The 22110-nt window shown below is 46.4% G+C and overlaps 1 protein-coding gene across 1 annotated transcript in view; it reads left to right on the top strand.

The window, feature by feature from the left end:
- Positions 1–21061, top strand: part of LOC140913584 (NACHT, LRR and PYD domains-containing protein 12-like) — a 182259-nt gene extending 161198 nt beyond the window's left edge. Inside the window, exons 10-12 of the mRNA XM_073350311.1 lie at positions 3117–3290; positions 12775–12945; positions 20422–21061. Of these exons, the coding sequence (XP_073206412.1) occupies positions 3117–3290; positions 12775–12945; positions 20422–20509 (433 nt within the window). The 3' untranslated portion in view covers positions 20510–21061. The remainder of the gene's footprint in view (positions 1–3116; positions 3291–12774; positions 12946–20421) is intronic.
- Positions 21062–22110: the final 1049 nt, after the last annotated feature.

Below are 22110 nucleotides of genomic sequence, written 5' to 3'. Positions count from 1 at the left end.
AGTACATCAAAACCCAGTCGACATGATTATTTGCCAACAGATGCACACACAACTACATTCTAAAACCCAGCCTCAATTTGAGTTGATGGGAGAATGTATGGAGGGCCATGAGCAGCGCCAGGATTAAGTTTGTATTCAGATTTACAGTTAAATCAGGACTGAAAACCCTTTATTTTACACATCATTTTGTTAGAAAGAAAAATCAGGTTATTCCTGCTTCTGACCTCAGGAACAATGGACTCCCATGCCCTCTACCATTCTCAGGCAGGCCCCTGAGATCCCTGTTACACCAGAGAATCATGTTGTGATATATGACAATGTTGCCATCTTGAGGTTTTATCACAAATCTCTTGATATTTCTTGTTTTTCTGGAAGTCCTAGCTCCCAGAGTCATATGACTAAGGAAGACTCTCCATTTTTTTTTAAAAAAAAGCTAAGTTTCTATTCTAATGGTTGCAGAGACAGCCTGAACATGAACCCTAAAGTCTGAAAAACCAGAAGCCAAATTAAAGGAATTCAGTGTATTCCTTAAAAAAAATCTCACGAATTTTAAGACAGTAACATGACTATGCTCAGTTTAAGACTCTTTGCAGCCTGACTTGTCATTTTTTAACATTTGGCAACATACAGTGAGTGTGTATCTTAGTGCAACGTTTTAGCATCAAACTTATATAAAATATTTTTTAAAAAATTGACATGCCTCTATCTCCCTTTTTTAAAATTTATTTTGTATTTGTTCTGTTGTTTCTCTCTTTGCTCAGATATTTTCTTCTCTTTCTGTCTCTTTTTTTCCTTCAGTCTTTTGAGTGTCCATGTTTGCCCTCAAATTTAGCTGTTTTCTTTTTCCTACCATTCCTCCCTCACTCCATCTTCCTCCTGCTGCTCCCGACTCCCTCCACACTTCATTAATTCTTTCTGTCTTGCTCTCTGTATCCTTATTAATTCTCCTCTGTCCTCCAGGGGTGTCCCCTGTTTTCTTTACAGTCTTTCTCCACTTAGGTGCTCTTCTTTGGAGGTCTCTCTTTCTTTGCACCATGGTGGGTATTTCCCAAATCTGCCTTAGCCTTATCTCTTTTAATCGAATATCTCAAGGTGTCTCTATTGGAGGGGTGTTCTTTCCTTACTCCCTTTATTACCGCTGAGTGGCAGAAGGGGTCTCCTTCTAATTCCAAGTGAGGTCCATTCCCCTCAAAAGTCCTCCCACAACTTTAGGATCTCTTTTGCCTCACCTTCTCAGGTGTCCCCTCTCTCTCTTTTAACCTTTAAATTTGATGGGGTCCTTCTCTTCTGCTTCAGCTTGAATGCCCTCTTCACTTCACTCCTCCCCAAAGTAAGGTTTATCCCCTCAGATTCCCACATACACCTTTGGGGCTTTTCTCCCCCATTCAACCCAATCTTAGAATCTCTCCCCTAACCCCCATTGCAGGCTCTTCTCTTCCTGCCTCCAAAATGGGCACTCCCCAAGAAGTGTGGATTTCTCTCCCTTGTATGAATTCAGGGGCTTTTTTCTCTCCCAAATGTTGGGGTTCCCCTCTATTTGGCAGAGTAAAAATATTTTTAAGGCAACTGAGGTGATGAAGGAGGCCATGGAGGTGACAATTCTGGTGGGAGGGATGTCTCAACATGTGTGCAAGATTTAGCAGCTTTTGGAGGTGGAGAGGACTCATGCTTGGGAGTGCAGGGGGCTTGCTATGAGTCCTTGAAGGAGGGCAAAGATTCTCATGATTGCAGGTGGTCTTTGAGGTGCACATGGTCATAGGTGGTCTGCTGCCATTGTTACCCACTCAGCTGGCTGGCAGCTCCATCAGGAGCCCAGGCTCTGCAAGGGGGTTACAGAAACCAGCAGAACTTCTGCTTTTATCACCCCACCAGAGACTCTGGAATAAGCCCTGCCAACAGAGTAGGGTTGCCAATCTTCTAATTTCTGAAAACCAGACATTATAACAAGAGTGCTAGAACCTCCCCATACTCCGCCTCTTCCCTTGAGGCCCTCCACTCACTCCTCTCCCTGACTCCCCCCATTGCTAGCTGCTCTTACAACTTCCCCTTCCTCGACACTCAGTCCTCTCCACCACCCCATCTCCCTCTGCAAGCTTGGCTCCCTGTGCTTCCAGGGCTGGGATGGGAGCTTCAGCTCATGATGTGGAGCCTGACTACCTACAAGATGTATGTATGAAGAGGCCCTGAATGAGCAGGGTCTGGCATGGGTTGACAACCCATCACCTCCCCGCACCTCCTCCCCACCACCTGCAGTAACCAGACTTTTTGTGTCTGGTGAGTCCATTTGACGGACACGGTACAGGTCCCCTTTCGACTGGACTTTCCAGTTGAAAATTGGACACCTGGCAACTGTATAACAGGGTCACACAGTTGCCCTCCTTTGAGGGACTCTTTCCTCCTTAATCCTTGGGGACCCTCCTGCCATGGGGATCTTCCGCTCTTTGTTTCTCCCCCACTTTTGTCCCTGGTCTCAGTGGAATGTGGGTGTGATGCAGCCAGTGCTGGGCCTGCCAGCTGCCTCCCCTCCCCAGGCCTGAGGGTCAGAGCTGATGGGGTGGGGGCAGAGACAGGAGACATGAGTTTACTGCAGGGCAGCAGCAGAGCTAGTGCCGGGGGCGTGGAGGGTCAGGATCTCCCAGTTCCTCCTGCTCTGAGCCTAGCCCAGCTGCCTGGGGTGGGGCCTGCTCTGATTGGGTCGCACCATTCCCGGGCTGATCAGTGCCAAGTCCAGCCTGGCTGGTCAAGAGCTCAGTGGCAGGACTTTTTTACTCTTCTGAATTCTGGTTGGTCAGTGAAGAGGGTGAGGGGGCAGTACTCAGCAAGGAAGTCTCATCCCAAACCTTATTCCTTATTCGTCAATGGCAGAGGTTTGAGGCGTCTAGACCATTCCCACTGTTCATGAGTGATGGGTAAAAGGCAAGGGGTGGAGTTTAGACAGACAGTTCCACCCACTGCTGGTTTCTCAGTGGATAAGGAGTGGGGCTTGGGTCAGTGTCTGTAGCAGGACTTCTGGCTCACTCTGGATGCGGATTGGTCCCGGAGCGGGCCTGTCAGACCAGCTGTGATGAGCCCGTTCACACCGTGATCCCCCTTCTCTGCCTTTCTCTCTCCTGCAGCTTGGAGGAGTGCAATGTCACAGCCGCTGGCTGCGGGGATCTCGCTGCTGTTCTCAGAGCCAGCCAGAGCCTGGCAGAGCTGGACCTGCGTGGTAATGATTCTCTGGGAGATGCCGGCGTGCAGCTGCTGTGTGAGGGATTGAAACAGCCAAACTGCAGATTAGAGAGACTGCGGTAAGTAACGTTTGGCCTCCTTTTTGCATTCACAGGTGTCCTTTATGTAAAGTGCTCAACAGGGTGCATATCTGGTGTCTGCTCCCTGCAGTTACAAGGAGAATCTGAAAATCAAGTGTCCCTCCAGCACTTGCAGGAAGGACTCACCATATGTTCCCAGCCTGCCATGTTTGTAGCAGGGTGGAGGATGAGTAAATCACTGTTGGTGGCATGGGAGATGGGGAGGAAAGATACACCGCTTCACTGCTGTGTTGCTCTGACAGGTCTGCTGTGAGATCTACTATCCCATAAAAATAGTCTCCACATAGAACTGATGGAAGCTCCATCACTTGGGACATCTTAATTCTCCACTAGACAATTCACAGGAAAACATGTTGTAGAGAGCAATCCTGCACTAGCAGGGGGAGGTACTAGGTCATCTAATAGGGGTGGCATGTAAGCCTGGTGCAGTGCCCCTTTCCACCCCTCCCCCCATGTTGTGGCTTTAATGTGCTGCAGAGAAGGGGGTCTCTGGAGAAAGTGGAAGTGACAGCTCACTCCGCACCATCACCCACCAACCCTTGATTGACAACAGCCACAAAAAGGCCTGCAAATCACGTATGAGGCCTGCAAATCAATTATGAAGCCTGCAAATCACCAGCCAGGCAAGTTGCTGCTTGTGAGGAGAAGGGTGATGGACTGTCCAAAGGTTAATTTTATATATGTCTTGGCAGACCCACCAAGATGTGTGTGGGGGGTGGGAGTGGGAAATGTGATGTACTTTCAGAAAGGTCAGTGTCCCATAGCATGACTGGGTGAGGGGGGAAGAGAATGAGAGGAAGGAAAGAGGGATGGAGAAATAGCGGTGTAGTGTGAGAGAAGAGAAAACTCACATAGAGATCAGGGACCAGGATGGGGTATTGACAGATGGGCAGCTTTGCCCATTCAGGGACTAGAAGACAGAACTTCTTACCGATGTGACAGAAATATAGTGTGGTGTTTGTAACCCAAAGATGTTTAGCTTGGTGAGCTGGGAATTATCATCATTCTAGGTCCAGCCAAGCAATAAAAGATAAGCTGAATTTGGAGAAGCTGAGATAACGCCACATTCCTGAGCTGTCGGAACATTTGGGAACAGTGCAACTCCCTTCACTGGGCTCCTGATATCTATTATCCCAGCTCCTTCCCCTTAAGAAAATAAGAATGGCCATACTGGGTCAGACCAAAGGTCCAGCTAGCCCAGTGTCCTGACTTCAGATAGTGGCCAATGCCAGGTGCCCCAGAGAAAATGAACAGAACAGGGAAATTATCAAATGATCCATCCCGTTGCCCATTCCCAGCTTCTGGCAAACAGAGGCTAGGGACACCAACCCTGGCTAATCTGGCTAATAGCCATTGATGGACCTATTCTCCATGAATTCATCTAGTTCTTTTTTGAACTCTGTTATAGTCTTGGCCTTCACAACATCATCTGGCAAAGAGTCCCACAGGTTTATTGTGCATTGTATGGAGAAATACTTCCTTTTGTTTATTTTAAACCTGCTGCTTATTCATTTCATTTGGTGACCCCTAGTTCTTGTGTTATGAGAAGGAGTAAATAACACTTCATTATCTACTTTCTCCACACCAGTCATTTTATAGACCTTTATCATATCTCCCCTTAGTCATCTCATTTCCAAGCTGAAAAGTCCCAGTCTTGTTAATCTCTCCTCACATGGAAGTTGTTCCACTAATCATTTTTGTTACCCTTTTCTATACCTTTTCCAATTCCAATATATCTCTTTAGAGATGGAGGCGACCACATTTGCATGCAGTATTTATATAGAGGATGGATATACCATGGATTTCTATACAGGCAATATGATATTTCCTGTCTTATTATCAATCCCTTTCTTAATGATTCCCAACATTCTGTTAGCTTTTTTGACTGCTGCTGCACAATGAGTGGATATTTTCAGAGACTACCCTAAAGAGACGCTAAAATCGCTTTCTTGAGTGGAAACAGCTAATTTAGACTCCATCATTGTATATGTATACTTGGGATTATGTTTTCCAATGTGCATTACTTTGTATTTATCAATACTGAATTTCATCTGCCATTTAGTTGCCCAGTCACCCAGATTTGTGAGATCCCTTTGTAACTCTTCGCAGTCTGCTTTGGACTTAACTATCTTGAGTAGTTTTGTATCATCTGCACATTTTGTCTCCTCACTGTTTACCCCTTTTTCCAGATCATTTATCTCTATGTTGAACAGTTTTGGTCCCAGTATAAACCCCTGAGGACACCACTATTTACCTCTCTCCATTCTGAAAACTGACCATTTAGTCCTATCCTTTTGTTTCCTATCTTTTAACCAGTTACTGATCCCTGAAAGCACCTTCCCTCTAATCCCATGACAGTTTCCTTTGCTTAAGTAAAGTAATTGTGTTATTTGCCATAGTTTCTACCTATTTGCCAGGTACTGAAGTTAGGTTTACCAGCCTGTAGTTGCCAGGATCACCTCTGGAGCCTTTTTAAAAAATTGGGATCACATTAGCTATCCATCAGTCATCTTGTACAAAAGCTGATTTAAGTGATAGGTTACATACCACAGTTAGTAGTTGTGCAATTTCACATCTGAGTTCCTTCAGAACTCTTGGGTGAATGCCATCTGGTCCTGGTGATTTATTACTTTTAATTTATCAATTTGTTCCAAAACCTCCTCTGATGACACCTCAGTCTGGGACAGTTCCTCAGATCTTTCACCTAACAAGAATGGCTCAGGTTTGGGAATCTCCCTCACATCCTCAGCCATGAAGACTGATGCAAGGAATTCATTTAGTTTCTCCGCAATGGCGTTCTACTCCTGGAGTGCTCCTTTAGCACCTCGATCGCACAATGGACACACTGGTTGTTTAGTGGGCTTCCTGCTTCTGATTTACTTTAAAAAAAAATTGCTGTTACTTTTTGAGTCTTTAGCTAACTGTTCTTCAAATTCTTTTTTGTCCTTCCTAATTATATTTTTACACTTCACTTGCTAGAATTTATGCTCCTTTCTGTTTTCCTCAATAGGATTTAAATTCCACTTTTTAAAGAATGCCTTTCTGCCTCTCACTGCTTCTTTTACTTTGTTTAGACAATGTAGCACTTTTTTGTCCTCTTACACCATACAGGAAAGTCAACAAGCTCTGAGTTATCTCAGTTACAGAATAAATTACAGAAGGCAAAGGATCCCCTGAGGGCCGTGTCTGTAACAGCCAATCTCTATGGCATTTTTTTGGCATTTTTGTGGGGTCCAGGTTTTGGGATCTTGTCCTGGAATAATGGGGCCAGCACAGTGAGTTCATCCACAGAACTGGCTTGCGGAATAACAGGACATGTAGGAACCATCTGCTTCTTCTGCCGCAGCTGAAAGGTTCCCATCTTGGGTTATTCTTATAAAAGCATTTGTGACTCGTATGTACTGTGCAAATGGGCCCAGTCTCTAGCCAGGGAATAGGTGTCAACTCATTGCACTGTATTCCGTCCAGGGTGGGGAAGTAAACAAAACAGGTCTTCCTAGTTTATTGTTCTCCTTCCCCATGGAAGGAGACACCCATGGTATGGGCGATTGCCCAAATGCTGTTTACACATCAGGATACCCCAGTGTGCACAGCTGCCCAAATCTCTGATCCTGGCTTCTCTCTTCTCCCCAAATGGGTACCTCTCCATAAAGCTGTAAAAACACATTGATATCTTCTCATACTTACCAGCAGGGGCATCATTTTCTAGGGGGCAGTTGTCCCCGCTTCCCACTGGACTTTCCATAGGTTTGTATGCTCCATTATGTCTTCCACTCCCTGCCTTTCTAAGATGTAATGTAACTCCATATAATGTTCTATATGCTGTCACAACTTCACCCCCCACCCCTGGAATTTATCTGAGAGGAGGCCCCTGCTGATGAGCCCTGTTGTGTAAGTTACCACAAGGCATGCCTCAGACTTTCCACAACACACTAAGGGCTTAGTCATCCTGTTTGATAAAGGGTGGTCTGTGTTTTCAGGGTATGCCTTGATGACAGTCTGTTGCATGAACTGGAAAAAACATGGGAACAACAAAGCTGTGAGAATGAATTTTTGTATTGTGTCCTCCAGGCTAACAACCGCAGGAAAATTTGAGAATGTCATTTAAGATCTACTCTGTCCACAGTCAATTGATTTTGCTCTATGTGCACTGGAGTAGGGTAGTTTTGATTATAGATGTCAAGAAGTGAATCCACATCTGAACTGGTAATATGCTCATCTAGACTACCCTGTGGAAGTCCGTACCAGCAGCGTAATCTTAATTATACGAATATGTCCATTTTTCTACTTCTTTAACAATGCTGGCATAAGTCCTACTGGAATGACAATGAAGCTGTGAGTAACAGTTATCTACCAAGAATTCTCTGCACCTCTCCCAAGAAAGGTTCATCTGAGGCTTGGGGAATAGCTAAGGCTGCCTACAAGATGAGCTTTTAGATTCTACTCTTACTGATATCTCAGTGCAGTACTTAGGCAAAGTGCATCAAACAGATGATGTTTCCTGCTTGCTTTAAACCAGGGCAACCTGGACAATGTATCTGCCCACCTAGGAGAGAGCCCTGACTCAAATGCATGCTTGCATTGGTGTGCTCCTAAAAGCAATTCCCACCTCTGGAGCCCTGATGTAGTCAAGAGGCACTCTCTGGATTTAGGGCCCAGTAGTTTTAGAAGGGGTTTCTGTGACTAAACCCAATCTCTGCCTGTAGTTGGATTAAAAAGATTTGGTCACCCCAGATTGTAGATAGAGCCTGGACTTCCTTCTCAAATGCTGCCCTGATTTTTGTCCATGATTCACATTTTAAGGACATAGGATTTTAGGGTTTAACTTGAAGACACCCAACTTCTCTTCCTCCCCTTTATGTCCCACACAACACAGACTTGCATATTTTATAATTAAGGTTAAACTCTGTAAAATCTGAAGACCTGAGTAAGAAAATTGAATTACTCTAATTTTAAGTAACAAATATTTACAATGTACTTCAAATGTGTCTTCTCCAGAATCCACTAGTTTGGAGACTGAGGGATGGGAAGTATCAGGCAGTCTATCAAAAAAAAAAAAGGGGGTGGGGGAGGGAAAGCAGAATGAAATGAGAAGACAAATCAAGGAAGAATAGCAGTCTGAAAGTCCTGGAGACCAAAGGCAGCATCTAGTGACTATGGATCTACTTGTAGTGTCTGGTCATAAGATGCAGAGATTGTCAGGCGGTCACTCTATAGACCTCATCTATCTGCTGAGATTTAGAGACTGATCTTATTGAACATGCTCTGAGGTTTGATAGCAGTGTCTTTTGAGCCTTCCTATAGGCTTCCAGATTTGCAAATCTGACCCATCTGGAGTTGATTGCCTTATAAGTTTTTTGAGACCTTTGTTATTTCCAACAGAGGAGAGGAACAAGGCATCAGATTTTGTCCTGCATGGGGAGAATTTGATGGCCCTGTAGACATCTGAACTCTTAAGAAGGGTAGGTTCAGGAGAGCAGTGTTTTGATGGAAATGACAAGGAGAACTCTGTTAGGCAGGAATTCTGGAATAGTTCTGGTACTAGTACTATTTTACCAGTACTTTGTCTGGTAAAAGCTGAAGAAAAGGGGATTTATTAGATAACACAGTTAACTTCTGGAGAAGTTGATTGGAATTGTCACAATTCAGGGAATTGCACCATTATTTCCCCTCAGTGATCCATCAAGGGCACCCCCTCTTAGGCTTCCAACTCCCCTGGCCACTGCCTCTCCTGGGAGGAGGCCCATGTCTCTCTCCTTTCTGAGTGGGATATTTTCAGGCTCCACAGTTCCCTGCCATCACTGTGTTATTCCCAGCAAACAACAATCTGCCTAAGCAGGTCTGATTCACTCCTCTCCTCAGAGACAATACACAGCATAATAGCCCCAGTTATAAGTTACCATGCAGTTCTTTCTAAGCAAACATATTTTATTCCGAAGGTCAAAGCACTATAGAGAAAACATATTACAAATAATAAAAGAACCAACATTCATGCTAATAAGTGTAACAGAGATCACCCCCTCCGACATGGGTTCTGGCAGTAGCAGTCCTTCAAAACCCCACCCAGGAGTTTTCTTGTATCCTTTGCTCAGAATGAGAACTCTGTTTTTTGGGGTCTCACTAGGCCAAGTCCTTCTACCCCTCCCTAGGGATTGGGACCCTCAGTGGACCAGAGGTCCTATCCATTTGCTGGATCAGGAAGAAGGCCCTGAATCAGTTTAAACACAAGTTATTTATGCCAAAGTCTTTTCTTTGTTTGTGGGTCCCTGGAGATTCCAGTTTGAATTAGTATATGCAAACTTTTGCAGACAGTGGCTTCGAAATGCTTCTGACTGGAGGAATTACATTAGCATACCCTGTCCCCCTAGCAAAGTTATATGCAATCTTCACAGTAACACAAACAATTACACTTTAATACAATGGACCCCAAAGGTATTACATGTAATTCAGTAAGGTTTATTTTAATTCAGTATGATTTGTCCATGGTATTACAGGACTGCCACTACTTAAAAAAGCAACATATCTTGAATGGAAGTATAGGGATGAGGTTGCCACTGATACAAAGAGCTATTCCATTAATATGTGGCAGAACCAAGTTAAATGTCCAGCTACTGATAGGAGCTTCCAACCACAGGAGAAAGGTTAGCCATGGCCTTCTGAAATCTGGCAATGTGAAGGTGAGATTCCAAACTATCTTTACTAGGAGAAACCCTTCAAACTCCCAAGGGGCTACTTGTACTCAAAAGATGCTGAGGCTAAAACCTTTGATGGAAGCCACCATACAAAAATCTGTGAGAGTTTTTGGAAAGGCTTGATTTGGGATTCTAATAGCGTTTAACTCCCCAGCATCAGAAGACTTTCCACATACAGTAGTAGACTGCAGAAGGAGTCTTTCCTGGTGTAAGGATGAAAATCCACCTACAGTTATAAGAAGTCAAACTGCTGGCGGTTCACCTTCTCTAACTGCAAACTGACTAGAAAACAGAATCCTTCATGGCATGCCTGGTACCTGATCCTTTTAGTAGCAGCCTGCCAGGAAACAACAAGAGATAGCAGGGGATCCGTACCAGGAAAGTGCTTCAACCCTTAAATTGCTTATTCCTTTTCCAGGGAAATCTTCTCGCGCTGAGCACCACTGCAGCTTGCCCCGTGCAAGCCCAAACTTCCTGTTTAATATGAAGATGAGGGAGTAAACATCTAAGCCGTAATCACCAGACCCAGTGAAAGAGAAAAGACCCTTGAGAGGAATCAGAGGACAAAGGGAATAGTCCCTCATCTTTGGGGGAGAAGGAATCAGAAAAGTTTGGTCTCACCTGAGAACATGCACAGTAACACAACACACACCATGTGCTTCACAATCACACTATAAGGCAATTTTTTTACTGTGATCTCAGGAATGTGTGTCTGCCAGACATCCATGTGCAGGTGAACTGCATGCTGCGCTATTTACCCCATGGGAAAGTAGGAGGACAGAGTTAGGGATTGCATTACAGTGTGACTATGAGGAATACGGTGTGAGTGTATTGTGTTATTCTTAGTGGTAAGAATGACTATTAATTAATGACAGTGAATAGTCATTGGGCCAGGGAAAGACAGTGAGAATGACTCTATTGCCCATGGATGAGTTGGGGCACTCAGCTAGCAGGTTGGAGACCTCAGTTCAAGTCCCTGATCCACTAGCTATTTAATTACTTATAAAAAGTGGAACTTCAATAGGAGAGACTGAGAAAGCCCCACACCAGAATATCCTGTAGTCCCAAATTTAAATCCATTCTTCATTGGGGGCTGTGGGGAGCTGTATCTAGGACTCACAGATCACACTGGACTAACACTTACCCAGAGGGCACCACCAGCATTTCCTCCAGCCATATGGTTAATCTAGTCTTCCCTTGCTATTGGTAAAAGTGCCTGAAATCAAAATGAAAAAATTGAGATGGGTGAACATGAAACGTTTCAACTTGAATTTTTTTTTCTGACTTTTCAACTCATCAAAAATTTTGAAAAGTTTCATTTTCCATTCAACTCTAAATGAAACATTATTGTAATTGTTTGAAGTTGCCAGCAAACTGAACAACCCATTCTGTGCCCAGCTCTAGCCCGGACAGGAGCCTGCATTTACCTGGGGTGGAGACCCCTGTGTCCCAGCTCTGAAACACACTAAAAGGAGCACTCTCTAGGACTCACTGTGAATCCCTTCATGCTACCAAGCCCTGTAAACCCACCTCTTGCCATGGCAGGTGGGGCTGATACAGGGAAGGGAGGAAGATCATTTCTCACACACCCAGAAAGCCCCTCTGGGAGCGGGGAACCCAGCTGTGCTAAGCAGATGGGCTGGGAGGGGCACATTTGAACGTCAGCAAGACACATAGCTTGGAATTTGAGTCTGAGGGTATGTCTGTGCTGCATTTTGGAGCCTGTGTAGAGTCTAACAACTTGTCCCCACTACACTGCTCCCCAGCCTTTGCACTACACTGCTGTGTGGTGAGGAGGGAGCAAACGTCAACGGTGGGATCAATCTGATAAATGAAAAGCCAAGGGAGCTTGTTGTAAACAGTATGGAGTGGGGCCTGCTTCTCCAGCCACACTGGTAGTGAAGGGGTGCATATAAGTGGGTATGCTTGGGGTGCAGTTGAGTAGGAATTAAACAAAATGGGGAGAAACACCTACACAGGCACACATGGGTGCACAGGACACGTGGGGCTGGGTGGGGCAAAAGGCAGCAAGTAGCGAGGAGTCTGGTTGGGAAGGGCAGAGGAAACAGGCAACACACCATGGGGGAAAGTGGATCACAAGAGGGACCCCCTGAGATGGGGTCAGCAAACTGCAAGGGGGCACTATTGGAGGTGGGGCGGAAGGGACTGCTGGGCAGGCAGAGGGAAGAGAAGGAGGCCCACCAATCCACTAATGCAAATTGAAGGGAGAAAGAAGAGGAAAGTCTGAGGGGGAGCACATGCACCCGCATGCCCTTGCAAAGAAAAAAGGCAACGATTCCACAGCATCTTCAGAGCAGGTGGAGGTAGGCAGGAAGGCGGATGGACAGCAGGAACAGTATGGGGGAGGAGGGAGAGCTCCTCACCACTTCTCCCCACCCCGACCACCAGCAGCGACCAGAATTCCCTGCCCAGATTGTATCAAAATGCACACACAGAAAGGAGCTAAATTAAGGTTGCCTAGGCAGCCTAAAGCTTGGCAGTTCCTAACTTTTGGGTGCTTGATCTTGCAGCCTTAATATTCTCTTAACACAGGGGATTTTTATATAATTAATTATATGTTAAGGACCTGTAACTTTCAGTAGGTGTCTTTTTATGATTATTTCAATCAAAATAAGTAGATAACATTATTCCTAGCCGCTGTCTCTGAATTAAGAATCCGTTTGGAGATACACATGGGTCTCAGTGAGGGGAGATGCAGAGAATGGGGCATACACAAGTCATTTTACTCTGTATACATCTGTCTCCTGCAGGCTGTGCGATTGTGGTCTCAATGCTGCATGTTGTGGGGATCTCTCCTCTGTTCTCTGCACCAGCCAGACCCTGACATACCTAGATCTAAGGCGGAACAAACTGGAGTATTCAGGAATGCGGCAGCTGTGTGAGGGGCTGAAACATCCAAACTGCAAACTGCAGAGACTGGGGTAAGTAACAGCTGGGTCCCTTTAGTGTGTGCCTGGTATCACTGTGATGTTGTAAGTTAAACTCAGTGTACCAGGATCACAATGTCTTACAGTGCATGGAACCCAGCCATGGACCAGCCCCACTCTGCTCCCCAGGCGAAGAATAGAGACCCACCGATGTGTTCACTGCTTGTATTTTACTAGTTAGACAATTGAACAATGTAGTGGTCTCAGGCCTGAGTCCCTGCTGAGCAGGGAAAGCAGCTGGGCAGCTGCTTTAAAGGGGCAGCCAAGGATCCCCCTGACTCAGGGTAATCCTCAGGTGGTAGAAAGCAGGTACAGCCCACTCTGTACCACCCACTCCCTGCATCACTCTTCCTCCAGGTAGAAGGTGTGGAGGAGTATGGAGGTGTATATCCGGGGCAGAGTGCATGGTGCTCCACTTATCCTAGGCTGGCACAGCATCCTGTATATCTTAGGGCCCTGAGGTTCCTCTATGTTAGACCAGAGGCCGTTTTGTCCCCCCACCTGGCCCAGGATCAGGGCAGTGCAGAGGTGGCTTATCACCAGTTTCTTCAGTCTCCTCATCAGTGCTGAGTGTGAACTTGGTGGAATTGAGGACAGAGTCCAGTGTTTTTTTAGCAAATCCCAGATGCAGCATATTTTGATGTTACAAACTCAATTACTTTAAGAAAATAAAAACAACCCAGCATTGCCAACATCAAGAGATCAAAAATCATGAGTTAGACCCTTGAAAATTTTTTAAAAATATCAAATTGTGGTTTTTTTAGTGTCTTAACTTTTTAACTCCCTTCTACTCGTTTGCCAAATGTAGTCACATGTTTGGCTGCGTGTGTGTTCTGTGTGCTGTCCCAGCTCTGTGCAGATTGTTGCACAGCAGACCTCAATGGAACCGCCCAGTGAGAGACCAAGACCCGTTTCAATAGCGGAGGCACCCGGCCAGGTTTATTACCAACGAAGCATGGTCCTAACTCCCCAGATCAGTGTCTACAGTTACACTAACACATGTGTGTCCGGGATAATGCACACAGCTCAGTGAATGGCAGGACCTTCCATTCTGCCCTTGGTGGGCCAAAGACACGCCCTCTGAGACTCCATTTTATACACCGATACAAACAAGTTACGTATTGCCCCTCTGATGTGGCTAGGTGCCACTTTGTACATGTTGGTTTGATCAAAACATCTCTATTCATCGTGCTGTCATCCTGACCTTATCTTTAAAATGGGTCAATGTGTTCCTGTTATCTTTGGGGAATGTGTTGGTATCGAGGTGTTTTGGTACCGCCCTTCTGGAATGTGCTTGTGTGTGTGTGTTCACTGCCTAGCAATTCTTAGGAATGTGTATTTCTGCAATATCAGCCCTGTTCTTGCCAAATTCTGTCAACAGGGCCTGCCTCCAGGTCACAGCCTGATTTTGCTTTATAATAGCAAAGCTTTGACGACTACTTTAGCCCAGGCCTCTGATACAAGGGCTGATGTCTCAAGCTCTCTTCCTACTACACCAACGTGAGTGAAATAACATCAGGTTGAAAAACCAATCTTCAGTGTACACAAAAATTCGTGCCTCTCCCTGGTTGCTCAGACTGGATTTAGTCTGTCTTCACCCATAATATAGAGGAACTTCTATTCCTTTCCTCTCACAGTCTTGATTGTCTGCCATCCATGTTTATTTCCTTTGATAAAAGAAAGGCTGAATTGTAAATAGATTGAGAAACACTGACCTCACACTTGCACATAGAACTTATACTACTTTTTAGGGTTGATGAGTGACAGATATACTTATCAAAGAATTTGAAACTTATTCAAATAAGGGTATAAGCGACAAAGTTACAGTAAATGTACAATGGGATTGGTTTACCGTTTTCCAAGAAGCAGAACTTCCCTGAGTCCCCAACCACCATGTCTCAGCCAGAGACTAGACAGCACTCCACCACTTGCATACCCCACCTCCTCCTTCAAACTCCTGCAATCCCCTCCTTCCTGCCCCCCACATTGCCCTGCAGCCCATTTTCCTGCACCCCCTAAATCTGCCTACTTCTCCCCCAAGTGCTCTGCTCCCCCTCACTTGCCCCATCCGCTTTTAGCCCTGTCTCTGGAGCTCTTCACAGTCCCTGTGCCCTGTTTAGCCCCCCGAACCAGAATGGCAGCCATTTTACCTGGGCCTCCATCTCATTGTAAACAACGGAAGGTGGCAGCCAACTTTATCAAGGGCAGCCTCACTTCCACATACAGATGGACGGTAGGGAAACGGCAGCCATATTGCTGGCTTCAGACTCAATGGCAGTAATAGGAGATGGCGGCCATTTTTAATAAGGGAAAATTTTCAAGTTTTCGCCTTTCGTCATGTTTTCAGGTCGGGGTGGGGAACTGTCAGTATTGCAAACTTGAGTGATTTCAGCAACAACTTTTTCATGTGGTCCAGCCACTAGAGGGGGACAGAGCCACTCTGGGCAAGGTGGGTCACACTAGCACCAGTACCGGATTTACCATGGCACCGAGCCCACTCTCCAAAGGGGCCCTGGCCTGGCCGCTCTTCTCCGCCCGCCCCGCTCTCTCCGGTGGGGGCAGAAGCTTGGTGCTGCTGGCTCCTGGGGCTCTGTCCTGCTGCAGCAGGGCAGGCTCCGCCGGCAACCAAGCTCCCCCCACCCCCGCCTCTTCCCCCAGCATGCTGGGTTCCCACCCCTCCCCCTCTCACTCCCTCTCCCTGCCGCTGATCATCTGTTTGCCGGCACGAGGGAGGGGGAGGAGGCGGAGAAGAGGTGAGGGTGGGGCCTTGGGGAAGAGGGGTGGAATCAGGGCATATCCCCTCCAGCCCCCTGCCATGAGCCACTCGAGGCAGGGGGCTGGGAGCACCCCCATGACCCCAGCCCACACACCCAGCCCTCTGCCCTGACTCCTGCACCCCTCTCTCACACACCCTGCCCTGACTCCTGCACCCCCCTCACACCCCCCCCCCAGCCCTCTGCCCTGACTCCTGCACCCCCCACGACCCCAGCCCTGACTCCTGCACCCCCACACATACCCAGCCCCCCCACACCCTATGCCCTGACTCCTGCATCTCCACACACACATCCCCACCCCCACCCTGAGCACCAAATGGGAGCTCCTGCACCCTCCCCCCCGCATACCCACCTGCACCCCTCGCACCAAATGGGAGCTGCCCCTACTCCACACCCCAACCTCCTGCCCCAATCCTGAACCCCCTCCCTCATTCTAGCTCCTGGCCAGACCCTGCACCCCAACCCCCAGCCTGCTCCTGCACCCTAACTCCCTCCCAGACCCTGCATCCCCAGCCCTGTGCTCAGTGCACCCCCACCCTCAGCTCAGTGCAGAGAGAGATGAAGAGAATGGGCTAGAACCAGGGAGAAGGTAGGTACCTGCTCTATGTGGGCAGGGCTGGTGGGGAGGATCCTGTTTACCCCCTCCCCAGCCCTGCTGTGCTTACAGTTTACCCCCAGCCCCTCCCTTGCTCCAGGGACCAACCCTAGCTCCCGCCCCACTGTGTTTTTGCCCCCGGCACCTGCCTTGCTCCAGTCAGCAGGGACTAATCCTCCCCCCATACCCCACTGTGCTCATCTTGCCCTGGCCCCTGCCTCGCTCCAGCTGGGGACCAATCCTTCCCCCCCACCATGCCCAGCTGTCAGGTTGGATAAAAATCAATGGCTTTGTAAAAAAAAAATCGGATTTTTTTTATTTAAATCGGATTTTTGAGGAAAAAATCTATCTAAAGATAGTTTTAATTAAGATACATTATATCTCATCATGGAATAGGGATTATAAATTCTGATTCTATAGTATATTTTAAATAAATAAATAATATATAGAGGCAAGAAATAACAGACCTCAACTTTATTATTCCTCTGCAAATTTGTGTACACAGAGTCAACCCCTTACCTCTCTTTAAAAGTGAAAAGTTTCCAAAAGTTCAATGAATAGAAGATTGTTGGGGGTGGAATAGATCTGGCCAAGGAGAAGAAGTCTGGAGATAAATGTGAGAAGCGAGGGACATATGCTTTTTTGTTAAAATATTATGTTTGCTGTTGAAGAAAAAAATCCAGAATACTTAATGTTGTTGTTTTAGTTAAATAAAACAATTTAAATGTCTGTCTGGTGATGTTCTCCTCCTAATTCAGCATGGCAAGAAAATCCTCCAAATATTAATGATTAATCTGTGGAATTGGAGATAGTTCACCTCCCAATGACTTCATAAATATCTGCTTCAATTATCTTTGGTAAACGAAATAACCAAACAATCATTCATTTTCTGATATAGCTGTAAAACTCATCTGAAAAGTTTTCAAAATAAATCACTGTTTAAAAATGTATAGTGTGTACCTTCTAAAAATGAAACCTATATGTATTAAGGTTATAACAACCAACAAGAATGCACTTTTATGTAGAAAACCATGATTAAATCGAGTCTTCCTGACTAGTGATTTAAATCATGATTTAAATCAAATCCACCCTGCCCACTGTGCTCTTGCCCCTGGCCCCTTCATTCCCCAGGGGTGCCCACAAATATGTTTGGCGCCGGGCCCATAAAAAATTAATCCGGCCCTGACGAGCACTACCCTTTCCTTAGACCGGGATTGTCAAGTTGTATGTGGGGAATTAGGAGCGTGGACACCTCCCAAGAGAGACATCACTCACCAAGGTTGATTTGTATCCTAGATCTCACACCAAGGAAGCTGGCAGCCAATCCTATAGTAAGCTATTTAGAGATTTATTACTAAGGATATGTCTATACAGCAATGTAAGCCCAGGCTTGTGCCCCCTAGTCCCCCTTGTGGCCACACACCAGTTGTGTTAACCTAGGGCTTGAACCTAGGGTCACAGGATACTGCAAGGCTGGAGGGTCCAAGCCTGTGTTAAGCGGGGACCTAGGGTCTGAGTCCTATTGGTTTCCTGTGTGCATATGGCCCTGGCTTGACTCGGTCTCAAAAGTCCTCCAGATGTATCTCAGAGTTCCCTGGGGCTGCATATGCAGAGGTGCCCAGTCAGTGTGCACTGTGAGGGTGGTGAGTGGAGGTCAGCACCAAAACTTCCTCACAGCCTCCCGGGGATCCCTTATCCCTGCTTCACAAGGTGCGGGGGGAGGGGGGGCAAGGATAAGGTATCCCTGGGGGAAGCTGGAGCACGCTGCACCCCAAGCCCTGGGGATACAGTGCACCACTCCGCAGCAGCAGCCAGCCTGGGGTGGGTGGGTGGTTTTTTCTCTGAAAACCTTATTTTTGTTTTGAAATGTTATGTCAAATGTCAAAACAAACAGACAAAACCAGCTTCATTAAACAGCTCATTTTGAAAATTAAGAATTACAAAGTTTCATTTGACTAGTCTGACAATCCTGGAGACTGACGTCCTAATTATCCTTAAAACAGGAGCACATGGGCATTTTCCTGCCATTGTGATTCAGCCTAGAGGTGCAGAGCCCAACTCTCAGATTAGCTGGCAGTCGTTCCATTGAGACAGCCACCAAAGGAGCTAATTATGCAGTTTCTGTACTCGTGTGCTCCTTACGGGCACCTGAATCCCATCAATAGCACCGTCACTGTTAGGAAATAGGTGGACAACAGCGTTTTCCAACAGTGAAACACATTTGTAGGGCTAGAGTGTCAAAACTGGGGCAGTGGAGGTGGAAATGCACTCGGTACTCAGGGATAAGGTTACTTTGACTGGGGTCTGTGCACTGCAATGTGGACGACAGAGCCTTAGGTTTGAGCACGGGTCAGAAAATTCTTAATTTAGGGTTAAAATGCAGAGTAGATGCTCAAGCCGAGGGTTCCCTGACACAGGTCCACTGGCTCAAGTCCCACTAACCCTAGGCTTACATTGCTGTGTAGACCTACCCCAAGAAAAAGAAATGGAAGGTACTGAGAGGTTAAAGCAGATAAAATGTATGTACAAGTGAGTTACAGTCTATCATTTCAAAAAGTAGTACAGATGGAGGTGATCAGATCACAGAACAGGGAACCAAATTGATCACATTTCAATTCAGCACAAATGGAGAAGAACTTTAGAAGATGTACAGAGCAGGAACGAGGCACATATGGGTGTAAACCACTTACTAGTGGTAACGAAAATGAGAATAAAAATAAGAACAAATAAAAGATTCTGTCCTGCTAGAATCCAAACCATCAAGAAATGAAGAATTTTTCCGTGGGTCTGTATTTATAAGTTCTCACAGAAACCAAGCTGACTGGACGTGGGTTCTTTCTTCGTGGTGGGAACAGGGCTGCCAACAGAATTGCCAGGCCCCTGGGAAAGGTTTGGGGGCTGGAAGGGGTTGGGCCTCGTGCAAAAGCCAGCCCTACAGCACTACCCGGCCTGCACCGCCCTGAGCTCCAGCAGCGATTTAAAGGGCCCGGGTCTCCAGCCGCCGCCACTGCCCCTTATTCCCCCGCAATCCCTATCAGCGGCCCTGGGAAAAGAAGAATGCTCTTAGAGACTTTGAACTCACACACAATGACCATTTGTTTTGAATGCGCAGGATTTAACACCTTTCTGCTAGAGTTCTTCATTTGCATTACACAAGACTTCTTTTTTGTTTGATGAGTTACTTCGGTATATACAATGCAAATGTTTGCTATTACAGTATAACAGGGTACAGACAAGTTAAAACAATCCATGCACTGGTTTTTCTTTAAATTTAAACACAAAACACATTTAACATCTATTTTGAACTATACTACAGCACAAATCAGCTGGTCTGGCTTCCAGCTATGAGTTTGTCAGTTCTTAGCTGACGCCTATGGCCTTGGCCAGAGCTGGCCCTTGGTTTATCAGCATCACAAGCACCATGCTCTGAACTGGAGCACTGGCTCCTGCTCTCCCAAACTGGCTGCAGACAGACAAACCCCATTCTCCTGAACTGGCTGTAACAGTAAATACAAGAGTGACATATTACTGTCTTCCTGTCGCTGGGTGGAGTTTCAGCAGTGTCAGGCCAAGGCTGCAGCACCACAACAGCAGATAAAAACTCACCCCCTGTGGGGAGGGGGCGTGAGGAGCCCCTGCAGCACTGAGAGCTGAGATCAGGCTGCTTCCATGGAGAGAGTCTCTGAGCTGGATTTTGCAGCCCCTGCTCCCTGTGTGCGCTGAGTAGCCCCACAGCGATCCATGGGACTGTCCGTGTCAGTCAGTGCTCCCCGCCCTGAGCAAGGGCTGCGCAATCCAGCCCTTTATGTGCAGAAAGGACATTGCTGTCCCTGCCCAGAGCTCCCAGGGTGAGTGGGGTGTGGTGGTCAGACCAGGCTACAGACTGTACCAGCGCTTCTCCTCCCCCCCCACCCAAGGGAAAGGCACCTGCTGGCAGTGAGCTCAGCAGGCAGGGCCGTGACAGTGACACGGATCCTGTGAGCTCAGACAGCAGATGGGAAAGAACCCAGTGGTCGGCAGCACAGTGAAAGGGACTGTGAGCTCAGGTATCACGTCTGCAGAGAGAACTAACATCCTTTTCTTTCCTTATTTTCCCCACAGGGTGGACTTTGGCCATCCAACTCCAGAGATGGAGGCAGAGCTGGATGCTGTGAAAAAGATAAAACCTGGTTTGAACATAAAGATATAGCTGGAGGACTGAGTGGGAGCCATTGCACCAACATGGCTCTGGGATTATGAAATGGAGGGGTCTGGTAACACCCCCCCACACACCTTTTTAGTTTCTCACTGCAGGGGGGTGACCCGGGAACCATCTTTGGATCCAGATCCTGTTCCAATAGCTCAGTCATTATTTGTTGTATGTTTCTTCCCCTACCCCTCATGTCATAAATATAAAGGGAAGGGTAAACCCCTTTAAAATCCCTCCTGGCCAGAGGAAAAATCCTCTCACCTGTAAAGGGTTAAGACGCTAAAGGTAACCTCGCTGGCACCTGACCAAAATGACCAATGAGGAGACAAGATACTTTCAAAAGCTGGGAGGAGGGAGAGAAACAAAGGGTCTGGGTCTGTCGGTATGCTTTTTTTGCCGGGGATAGACCGGGAATGGAGTCTTAGAACTTTTAGTAAGTAATCTAGCTAGTTATGTGTTAGATTATGATTTCTTTAAATGGCTGAGAAAAGAATTGTGCTGAATAGAATAACTATTTCTGTCTGTGTGTCTTTTTTGTAACTTAAGGTTTTGCCTAGAGGGATTCTCTATGTTTTGAATCTAATTACCCTGTAAGGTATCTACCATCCTGATTTTACAGGGGTGATTCCTTTACTTCTATTTCTATTAAAAGTCTTCTTGTAAGAAAACTGAATGCTTTTTCATTGTTCTCAGATCCAAGGGTTTGGGTCTGTGGTCACCTATGCAAATCGGTGAGGATTTTTACCAAACCTTTCCCAGGAAGTGGGGTGCAAGGGTTGGGAGGATTTTGGGGGGGAAAGACGTGTCCAAACTATGTTTCCCAGTAAACCCAGTTAGAGTTTGGTGGTGGCAGTGGATATTCCAAGACAAAGGATAAAATTAATTTGTACCTTGGGGAAGTTTTAACCTAAGCTGGTAAAAGTAAGCTTAGGAGGTTTTCATGCAGGTCCCCACATCTGTACCCTAGAGTTCAGAGTGGGGGAGGAACCTTGACATCTCACCTCAATTTCATACAATTCCCGTCATTAAGGCAGCATTCTGTGTCTGTCTCCAACATTTGTTTATACCAAATGGATGTTTCTGTGTCAGTTTTGCTGCAGTTCAATAAAGATCATGAATCAAGAACTAATGCTGCACTTCAGAGTTTGTATTTCTTGCCACAGTTTGTGCTTCTCCTGTGCACAAGAATTCTCCCATTCTTCAAGGCTGGGGGAGTCCTCAGGGTTGCTTCCAAGACGACTTTCTCAGGGTCCCAGTTTCTTATCCTTTATGGTCAAGAAGCTTGTCCAGGCAAAATGTCTGTTTGGGCAGCTAAAAGAGGGTTTGTTTACCCTTCTCTGGGTGTTCATGGCTTTATCAGAAAGGTGCTGTAGGTGGCCATAAAGGACCATGAACACCCATTTGGGAGTGGAAAACAAAACAAAAAAACTGGACACTGAGATGATTAAGGCATGGCCAACCTCCTGGTTGATGTGCCCATACAGATGCTGCTTTCCAGCTATGCCTGGTGCGTGACTAATATAGCAGCATAAGTGAAGACATTCACCTCACAGCCACTCACTTGCTCACACAGCTACACACACCTGCAGACCCTATCACGC

Source organism: Lepidochelys kempii, chromosome 6 (genome assembly GCF_965140265.1).
Source record: "Lepidochelys kempii isolate rLepKem1 chromosome 6, rLepKem1.hap2, whole genome shotgun sequence".
Taxonomy (NCBI): Eukaryota; Metazoa; Chordata; order Testudines; family Cheloniidae; genus Lepidochelys; species Lepidochelys kempii.
The sequence above is the reverse complement of the archived record's forward strand: the minus strand, read 5'-3'. Positions and strand labels throughout refer to the sequence as shown.